The sequence below is a fragment of the Asterias rubens genome, chromosome 21 (assembly GCF_902459465.1).
Source record: "Asterias rubens chromosome 21, eAstRub1.3, whole genome shotgun sequence".
In the NCBI taxonomy this organism is placed as follows: domain Eukaryota; kingdom Metazoa; phylum Echinodermata; class Asteroidea; order Forcipulatida; family Asteriidae; genus Asterias; species Asterias rubens.
Window position 1 is genome coordinate 7,441,291 of NC_047082.1, and position 10,326 is coordinate 7,451,616.

Below are 10,326 nucleotides of genomic sequence, written 5' to 3' on the forward strand. Positions count from 1 at the left end.
TTTTTGATCCAGGCTTGAGCACAACCCAGCTTATCAGCACAGAACAGCAATTTATGCTTACCCGAATAAGGTTCCCAGCAAAAACACAATGTCATATGTATCGATAGTGACTCGTTTCCTGCTATTACCAGTTGGTGTTCAGACAAGTTGCTTAATCTTTGGTCTGCTCCATTATGGATATTATTTGTCTTTAAAATTCTCAGAATTAGCAGGAAAATAAGCTTGCCAAAAGAAAAATAACTATTAGTTCTAGCATAGAGTGGTTCTCAAAGTATCTTCTGCTTTTAGCACTCTTTGGAGGGGCCAGGGAAATCTTTCAAAAACAAAGCATTTAGCAAAACAAGTGTTGTGAAAATGAGTATCAACTTAGATAAACTCTTATGGAATGAAAATTATTATCAGATGTTCAATTAAGTTTGAGAAATATTTTCTTGTAGTAAGTAAACCAATGACTTCATATAAAAAATGAAATGACCCCTCAATAAAAATCGCAAATTGATTCTTAAAAATATTATTTATTTCATTTAATACAATTTATTCCACACTAAAAAAAAAAGAACTGTACAAAATATAGCCCTCACTAAAGAACATACATACTGAAAAAAATGATAACAAATTTCTTCAAGTTAAAAACAAAAATACATAAAATTGAATTTGAGTTTCTGAATTGTTACTAACACAGTGACAAGGTTGACAAAAGATACCTGATTAAGGCACCCTCAATTAAAAATAAACCTGCTTGGTAGGTCTTGGGTTTGATAAAGGCATGATCATTGAGAACACATAAAAGTTTTACAAAAAGAATAACAGAGAATAATAAACTAGATTCTCCCTGACCCAAACTCAAAACTGGGTTTAAAGTTTAAAAGCAGAGCTTTCAAATAACGTTTAACCTGTAAAAGTTTACCCAGTTTAACCGCAACATTACTTTAAAGGGTATGGGTACTTTTTGTAGGACTCTAAACAGTGTCCACAGATTTACATTAAACTCACTTAGTTTGAAGATAATGATGGTAGAAAGCTTCCCTTAAAATATTACTTGCTGAGATGCTGTAGTTCTTGAGAAATGAGTAAAAAAAAAGACACAAAAATTATGTTAGCATATTAAACGTATTTTTGCGAATATTGTTTTACTAATTTCTCAAGCAACTTTAGCCCCTAAGCAATTTAAGGTAAGCTTTCTACTATTATTATCTTCTGGGTACTATTGTTTTCCATGTTTTCCTACAATTTACAATTCTAAAACAAAATCATACGAAACTATTCCCTTAGACGACTTTCAGATATTATTCCTTCAAAGAAAATTGTGTAAAACAATCATTAACATTATGTGTCTTTGCATGTTTAAGATTATACAGTGATGATTGGGTTAAAGTTTAATATTTGACAAAATGTGCAAATTCCAAGAGCAAAGAATTTCACATTTCATTGATCAAATAAAAAGTATGACAATTCTTGGCTATAAAAAAAACATGAACATAGACAAGTAATGTACATGAACGTGTATTTTATCTACATTAAAATTAAACGTGTAAAACAAGTCAATAAAAACCAAGTGAGAGACTTTAGAATTGGGTTGGAAGGAATGCTTGGGATTACACAGGCGCCATTATGACGGAAAACCTTCAAGCTTTCTATGGCACCAGCAACGTCAAAGGTTCAGGATCAGTATGAATTCTTTAGTCAGTGGATGTATGGTACGATAGTGATATGTAACACTTTAAATACATTCATGAACAAACTGGTAGTTTTATCGACGATGGTATACATTATGCTTCCTGACAAAACATGGAACCATTCCTAAATAATGTGATTTCTTAGTGTCAAAACAAAATGTAGACTACTAATGTAAGAGTCTTATTCAATAAAACTTGCCTGGTTTTTACATGTACTGCTAATAATAAGTATTCTTTTTTGTTAAAAACAGTGCTCACTTATCATTATCCCAAACTCATTCTGTATAAAAGTGTACAATCCTGTACACAAAAATAGTACAATTTTTAGATTATTTTTTTTTAATACAAATGTTCAGGTTTTTTTTCTACAATAATCCTTCAGAGATAATACTTTACATTTTCTCCTCACCAAACCATCTGTTAATAGTACCAACCAGGGTTGAATCTTAAAGAGCTGCTTCAACATAAAATAAGATGAGTAAAATAAAATAAAGCCAAACCAAAGTACATACAATTTGAAACTGGTATCCAGTACCCTGCTCATAATTGCTAATCAGGGACTCTTTAAGGAGTATGTTTTTGCTAAGCAGTTTTATAAAAATGGGACCTGGGTTGACTTTCAGAGAACTGATAGCTTATCAACCACTAAGCTCTAAACCCGTCACAAACTGTTATGCTTTACAAAGAAATTTGGCTAGTAGCCAGTTTCCGCTAAGCAAGATTTTACACCAGTAGCTTAACCCCAAACGGTCTTAAGTCCTCCAAACTCCTAAATTCAGGAAGTCTGACTTTGTGGGATATTAAACGGCAGGCACGTCTCTGTTTCCATTTGATGTATCAACTCATTTTAAAACCGGCCATTTGAAGATCTTGTTATCACCTTTTTATCCCAACCCTAATAACGTTAAACCCTGACCTTAAAATATAAATACATGATTGTTTTCAACATTAGACTGGCCGCAGTCATCTTAACAGGGAAGCTTTGCAGGGTTGTGAGAAGATCTCCGAGGAAGAATTGGGGTTTTCAGGATTGTGGACAAACTTATCTCCTATCATGAAATTATCTGCAAAAAAAACGATTAAATATAAAGACATTTTTGAGAGACTGTTCAACGTCTAACTGTAATTTTACTGCGTAATATTTGTTAGACTGAGTTGGGGATACTGTAGTGGGTTTAATTCAGGCATGAGAGTTGGCCCTTGGGAAACAAAATAGGAAAATATTATTAAGTACAAAGGCTGACCTAAACTTATATATCTTTCCAAGCTGCCAAGATTTTCATCTTGCAATCAGAGATATATTCATTTTGGTTTTACCCCAATTCATACCTATTTAGTCAGTTTTGGATTCAATAATGTGTATAACTTGGTTTAGTCTATCACCTTGCATATTATGAATTGAAATTTGTTGCTGTATGAATGGAAATAAAAGCAAACAAACAAAACAAACAAACTTACCGATCTGACTTTAGCCTTGATAAAGTCCTTCTTGTGTACGAGGTTGAAATCGGGGTAGGTGGCGTACACCTTCTTGCAAACCATCTTCATCGTGACCAGTTGAAGGTCAGCCGTGTCCAGAAAGTCTTGTATAGTCTTCTCGATCAGTGCTTCCTACAAGACAGGAGGGGAAACAAAACAAGATAAGGATTGATTTCAAGTCAGTAAGGTTTGTGGTGACATCGTGTAAACAAAATCTTTTGGGAGTAGTGGTGGCTCTGAAAAGAGCTGGTTTCTGCTTGTTAATGTTGATTGATTTTAAGGTATGTACTGATTAGCGCACCTCTCCACAATTCATATAGTGACAGAAAATTTAAAACTCTCAATTGCTGTGGGTGCCGTGGGTTAAAGCCATTATACACTTACGGTACAGAAAAGAAGAACAAAATTCACAGATTTACACATAATTTACAGGGTTTAGAGAAGGTAATGGTGAAAGACTTATCTTGAAATATTATTCCATGAAATGCTTTACTTTTTGAGAAAACATTAAAACAATATCAGTTCTCGATAGCGAGAACTACGGATTTTTTTAAACACATATCATGCGTGGCGAAATGTGGGGATACAAGGGTGGGTTTTCCCGTTATTTTCTCCCGACTCCGATGACCGATTGAGCCTAAATTTTCACAAGTTTGTTATTTTATATATAAGTTGTGGTACACGAAGTGTGAGCCTTGGACAATATTGTTTACCGAAAGTGTCCAATGGCTTTAATCCGAGGCCAGTCATATTTTTTACTTACAGATGGTTCTGCCTTTCTGATCAGAGGCTCATCATCTGAACTGTCATCAGAGTCTTCGATTGCTGTAGATTAAAAGAATAAACCATTGCGTCACGATAAAAATATCAAATACTGTATACCGCAAAGAAAACTTACTGGGTAAATTTTTAAATGATTTGAGGTTGAACAAAGAAAACCGACTAGAGTGGGACTCGAACCAATGAAAACAATTCTCAAACTGAGGACCTCCATTGGAACCCTCTTAGTGTTATATAGTTCTGCTGCAGGCCGGCTACACCCACTACACACAAACTAGCTCCCATGCTAACTAGCTCATGTGAAATGCTTGGAGATTTATGCTAGATCACTTTAGTAAATGGGCTTGGCTTTTAGGATGTCAGAATGGGGTTAGAAGGAAACAGAGCCATGTGGAATTTTAAGTTTTGTTAAGCTATGGTAAGCTATGGAAAGCTATGGTCATTTTTTTTTTTTATTATTTAAACAATTAACTGTTTCAATGTAAAAATTCATAGTGCTGAAAATGGCTTACCAACAAAAGGGCTGCCCTACATGTTCACATGGTGTTGGCTATAAAAAACTTTTCAGAAATGATTAATAACTTTTTTGTTCCGAAGGGCAAATACAATGGAAAATAAACTAAAGTAGGATGATTATCAAGCCTGCTTTATACTCAAGGGCTGGCATTTGTTCAACTTACAAAGTTTCTTGAATCTACTCTTGGTCACTGATTTTGGCGTTATCTGTATTGCTGCCTTCTTAGGCGAGGTCTTTTTAGGCGTGGCTTTCTTGGATGTGACTTTCTTTGTGGGTGACTTCTTTGGTGACTTGGGCGTGGCTTTCTTTTCTGATTTCTTCTTCTCTGCCTTTTTCTTGGGCGTCGGCTTGTCTAATTTTGCTTTCTTCTTTTTGGGCTCCTGAAAGAAAACATAGACCAATCACCTTGTTGGCAACATGAACTACCTTAATCATTCCAGGGTGTTTCTTAAAAAGGAAATAATCTGCACTGGGCTTAATTTGATAAACCCTGTAAGCACAGACAAGTATTGCTTGTACTTTCTTAATTTGAAATCTTAGACCTTATCATAGTTTGTTGTTACAGCTATGGCTAAGACTGTGGCTAAGGGCCTTGCTAAAAGATGTCCTGAACTTACGCATGACGATTGTAGCCGTAATTTGAGACACAGCTTCAGTACCAAACTGAGGCTTGATGGAAATATAGTATGGCACCTTTACTTCATAATAAAATGAAGTATTAATAACTGCCACAGCACACAGGGAACATGCCCAAGATGGTGTAAGTGAAGTTAAGAATCAACAAACCTCCTCCTCTTCTTTCTCTACTTCATCATCACCATCTTCATCAGCAGCTGCCATATCATCCTCATCTTCATCCTCAACTCCATCTTTAACATCTTCTGATGATTTCTTCTTGGTCTTCTTAGGTTTCTTAGCATCACCGGACCCATCTTCTTGTCGTTTCCTCTTCTTTCCCTTCTTCTTCACTGGTTTAGACTTCTTTTCTGTACAACCAAAAATTAACAAAATATCATCACTGCTCGAGAATTGCAAAGGTCGTGGGTTCGCATCCCACCCGAGTAATATGACTGTGACTTTTTTTTTCAAATAGCTCAGGAAAGTAAAATTGAATACACTGGTTGTTTGTAATTACATACAAACAAAGGCCGCGGGTGCTAATCTAAGTAAATCTCAACATCATATGACTCCAGGGACTTACTTTGTTGTGGGTGTGGTTTTCCCGAAGGCTCTGGTTTCAAACAGAACGCCAATATCCTCTCCATGATCTCGTCTTTCGTTCCTTTCTTATCCAGATCGAGCCACAAACAGATCTCTTTCAAACCAGGCATAGTATATCTAGGAATAGGAAAAAAGGCATTGACCTTATTGAAGGCAAAGTAAAACCAGTGGTTTTTGCAACCATAAAATGTAGATGTATACAATCAAACTAGCATGTATCCTTTTTTCTTTTTTTTTGTGTGTTTTAGGTTTTGTTGTTGTTGTTGTTGTTGTAGTTGTTGTTGTGGAAGTGGAACAACTATCAAATTGTTATAAAAGGTGAGAAACCTACCTGACCAAAATAGCTTCTTTCTTGTTGTATTCTGGCGTCTCCTTCTCAAAGTTGAACCCTGAAAACTTACGGATGTTCCTTTTGATTTCATTTTGCTGCAAAGAGAAAGAGATAGTCTTGATGCAAATTACAGATTCTTCAAGAAAATGTTGGACACACCCGGTTGTGAATTTCATCTTTGAGGGCAAGCCACTTGCATTTTGGAAAGGGCACCTTCATTGGAAAATGTCATGCCTTTGGCAATATTAAAGTATTGTTTTTTGTCAATGTGTAGCTGATTTATAGACTGAAGTTGTTGAGACAGATACAACACAAGTCACCTGTGAAAGTTTCAGCTAAATACAGAGTCTACTTGTCAAGAAAACTGCACAAAACTGTCACAGTATTTTCATTATGCATGTTTCATATCTGGTGCCACAGGTACCAACCTCATCTCTGGCCGCAATATTCACAAACGGATACCATAGAAATTTGAATCTCCAAAACTAGTCTGAAGGTGATTCCAAATTTTTTAATCAACTTATTTCTAATCAACGAGAGCATTTCAGATAAAACAATTTTGCAGGGTGCTTACTTAGTCCAATTACTGTCTGTAAAACAAGAATGCCATATAATAGAACTGACACAACTCTTTTAACCATCCCAGTTTAGCTTCTTACGTGAGCTGTATTGGCATTATTCTACTCAAGACTCAAGGCAGGGTCATTACCAAAGTATGACACTACCTTTATGAGAGATTGGGGGTGCTGATATCCCACAAGTGTAGAGAGAGAACTAGGGTCAAATTTGTATAACGTACCTTGCCTGTCTTTCCAAAGAAGAACCTGTAGAGTGCCCTGAAGTTGTCTGAACTTGTCTTTGCAATGTAAAACTCAACTGTCACGAAACACAGAATTAAATAAAGATAAACCCAGGAGCTTTTAAAACTTGCCGAGGCCAAGCAATGGAAGCACACCAACTGCGTACGCACCACATGGAACTAGGGAAACCAATTAGTCTCTTCCTTTGTAATGTCATACTAAATGTAAGTGCTTTATTTGAAACTTGTGTCAAACTACGAAGACTCACTGTTTGGGATTTCACCAAGCTTCACTCCATTTCCATCTTCCACCTCAAACTTGGTGTCTGTGACTTCTTTCTTGGTGTCAAAGGTCAATCTCTCGGTCTTTCTCCTTTCTCGTTTGCCTTCCATGAGCCTGACTGGACCGTCGAGTGTGCCCACTGGGGGAGACAGAAACAAAAACAAAAATTTTTAATTCCCAAAGGTAACTAAATTTATATTAAGTAGGATTCAAAACTTGATGGGAGTATAATTATATATAGGTTTACAGTAGCACCAGTTGCAGGGCAAGGGCAACAAGGCATTTTCTCCTTGGTAAAGGGCATTTTGAGGGCACCAAACATCGGAGAACTTACATGGAAGTTCTTCATCACTTGATTCTTCATCGTCTTCTTCACCCTCCTCCTCGTCCTCCTCCTTGGTTACCCCATCACCATTCTCATTAGGATCAGCGTTCCTCTTCTGTGGTGTTTTCTTGGGTGTTGATCTTTTAACGGGTGTCTTGGCTGGCGTCTTTGCTGGTGACTTGGCTGGGGATTTTGCCGTTGTCTTGGCTGGAGTCTTGGCTGGGGACTTGGCTGTTGACTTGATGGGTGATTTGTTCGAGTCTATTGAATTGTCTGCCTCTAATTCTTCTTCCTCCTTGGACTCCACCTGAGGATCCATCTCAGCATTTGCTTCCATTCCCTCCTGAAAATATAGGAAACAAAATTATAGACTTAAATATTCTTCAAGTTCAAGGCAGGGTGTACTTTTGGTAATTATTTGTGCTTGTTCGAAGACCAAGATGAGCCCAAATTATCACAGGTTTATTCTTTAGAAAGATTTCCCTCTCCTGCCACCACTTGTCTATCAATCATTTTAAAATCCACCAAAAAGAATAACTTATTAATGTTATGATTTTGCTGCTAAAAATAAACCATGTGGCATGTTTCATTACTCACTTACTGTCTTACTAAAAAATCAATGGAAATCAATGAAGTCAAAAACAAAATTAATTGGCCGTTTCCGACAGGCATGTGACACAGGTGCAGAATTTTCAAAATGTATTTCAATTCAATATTTCTTGTCATGTTTGTGCCGAGTTTGTTTTGTCATGGTTTTGTGGGCTGTGCCGAGTTTACAGGGTCACAGGTACATATGCACATTAACAAATTATTGACCATGATGATGAATATGTGCAATACAATGTATGTCAAACTCAAAAAGCTCCATCATCAAATGATGCATCATCACACACCGCATCATTTATACAGCACATACATTTATGCATTTGTTGTGTACATTCACGTAGAAAACAACATGCACGCACATGCACTTTACTTTTTGACATGTTTGAGCATAGAGTAAGGACTCAAGTTTAAGGCAAGTAGAACAACCGAAAATCAATCCAGTAAAATGACATTCTCAATAAACACTGAATCATAACGATCTCAAAAAATCTGACACCAACAAATGTGAGACAATTACCCCTGTTTTCTGATGAACGTCACTGTTTTCTGCCTCAGACATTTTCCACGTTGTGATCAAGCGCGGGTTGTTTCCAAAATGGCGGTACCTACGGCGCGAGAAACTCGGCCAATCACGACGGGTGTTGTATAGTAATTTGGTCAGCAGACGATATAACGTGTGTTATCATTGGACTGGGCGCTGCAATAGTGAAACGGGTAAACTGGGTTGAGAGCCCCTCTCGGCCTCGTTTTGGAATCAATGGATTGAGTCTCGAATGGAAACTTCAGAAGAAGATCGGCATTATTTCCAATAAATCAATCGTCACTTTAACACTTGTGATATGGGGTGGGTGGGTGGAGTTATAAACGCGTGCAGTGCCAGCCAAAATAGTGGTCCTTTAATATTATTAATAAAGAGCCTATGCCTAAATTATTTATCTTGAAAAAAAAGAGGAAATAATTTGTCTTCTTCTTCTTCCTTATAAAGTGCAGCTTTCAAATGATTGAAGATGTACGCACTACGATCAGCAAGATAAGAAAAGGGATAACCTAGAGATAGTTACTCAATTACCAGAGGAAAAAAATGTATAAAGATGCCATGTCAGATTTTGGCCCCAAACATTAAAAATAGATTTTTGTGAGTGAATTGTATTTCAAAGAGTATCACCCGCTCTAACGAAAAAAAGTTTAACTTTTACTTTTAATGGTCAGGAACCATGAATTCTTTTTAAACGTTTCTTATAAAACACATAAGAATTGGTCACGTGATATATTAAAACTATTTTTGAGCACTTTATTTCACTGCTACTAATAATTGGCGGACTTTTTCGAGCAATGGCTCAAATGAAAGCTTGTAACTTTCTCGACACCCATCAAAATACCTATTGAATTTTAAATCAAAATTTTGGGGTCACATCGGCCAAAAATATGACATAGCATCTTTAAATCTGAAAGCTATACTCTTTATATAAAAGATACCAACACTGTTGGAAATTATTTAAAAAAATACTTTCAAAAGATAAGTGTTTTTTGAAGAACCCAAAAATGTCATCCTGCCACACATACATTTACATGGGAAAATAAAAATTGCTGGAAGGGCCAATTCAAAAGAGGGCCCCATCATAAAGAAGACCACCGAAAAAGTTTCTGCGGCGATCTCACGCACTACAAACTTTTTCTGATAGCGCCCTCTATTGAATAGTCATCCTTCAGTGCCATTGTTTACGGGATACGGGGCCGCTACTATCCCCCCTATCACAAACATCACATCATCAAGGGGGGGGGGGGGAATGGAAAATAGATGACAAATTCTCTTAGATTTTTTCTCCTTCTACATAAACACGTCCCAACTTTCATTCGACATAAAGACAAACAAGGTGTAAATGAGAGAAAAAACAGAAATACGTTTATGTTCCATTGTGATGTAGACTTTTTTACTTGCATCACCCTTTATTATATTGTACACAGATGTATAAAACTCATAATTTAATTCTACCTAATTTACCAGCAGTATGAAACTATATATACACTTTATGTATATAATAATTTATAATTTGTACAGAGGTACCATTTAATATTCAAAGGCTTTTTTACACTTTGTGTACCATGGGGATCTTTATCAAAATTAGCAGCAGAACAGCCCAATCTTTTACTGTTTACACTTTATTCCATTGCACTTTTATTTTTCATTCCTTTTAGCAGCATTCGTCAAACATATCGCACTATTATGCGACCTTGTTGGTCTAACAAAAAAGGTTTTATTACAATACCATCACAGTGCCCCTTTAAGACAATAATAAACTTGTGTCAAC

General features: G+C 36.3%; 1 protein-coding gene across 1 annotated transcript; it reads right to left on the minus strand.

The window, feature by feature from the left end:
* Positions 1–1,012: 1,012 nt before the first annotated feature.
* On the minus strand, positions 1,013–8,611 carry LOC117304466 (protein DEK-like). Its single transcript, XM_033788946.1, has 11 exons — positions 8,535–8,611; positions 7,421–7,754; positions 7,073–7,225; positions 6,804–6,880; positions 6,005–6,099; positions 5,654–5,790; positions 5,239–5,438; positions 4,616–4,832; positions 3,919–3,980; positions 3,135–3,287; positions 1,013–2,740 (listed from the first exon to the last, which is right to left on the minus strand). The coding sequence occupies exons 1-11, from the start codon at positions 8,574–8,576 to the stop codon at positions 2,729–2,731; spliced, it is 1,482 nt and encodes a 493-aa protein (XP_033644837.1). The 5' UTR covers positions 8,577–8,611; the 3' UTR covers positions 1,013–2,728.
* Between the last annotated feature and the right edge of the window lie 1,715 nt (positions 8,612–10,326).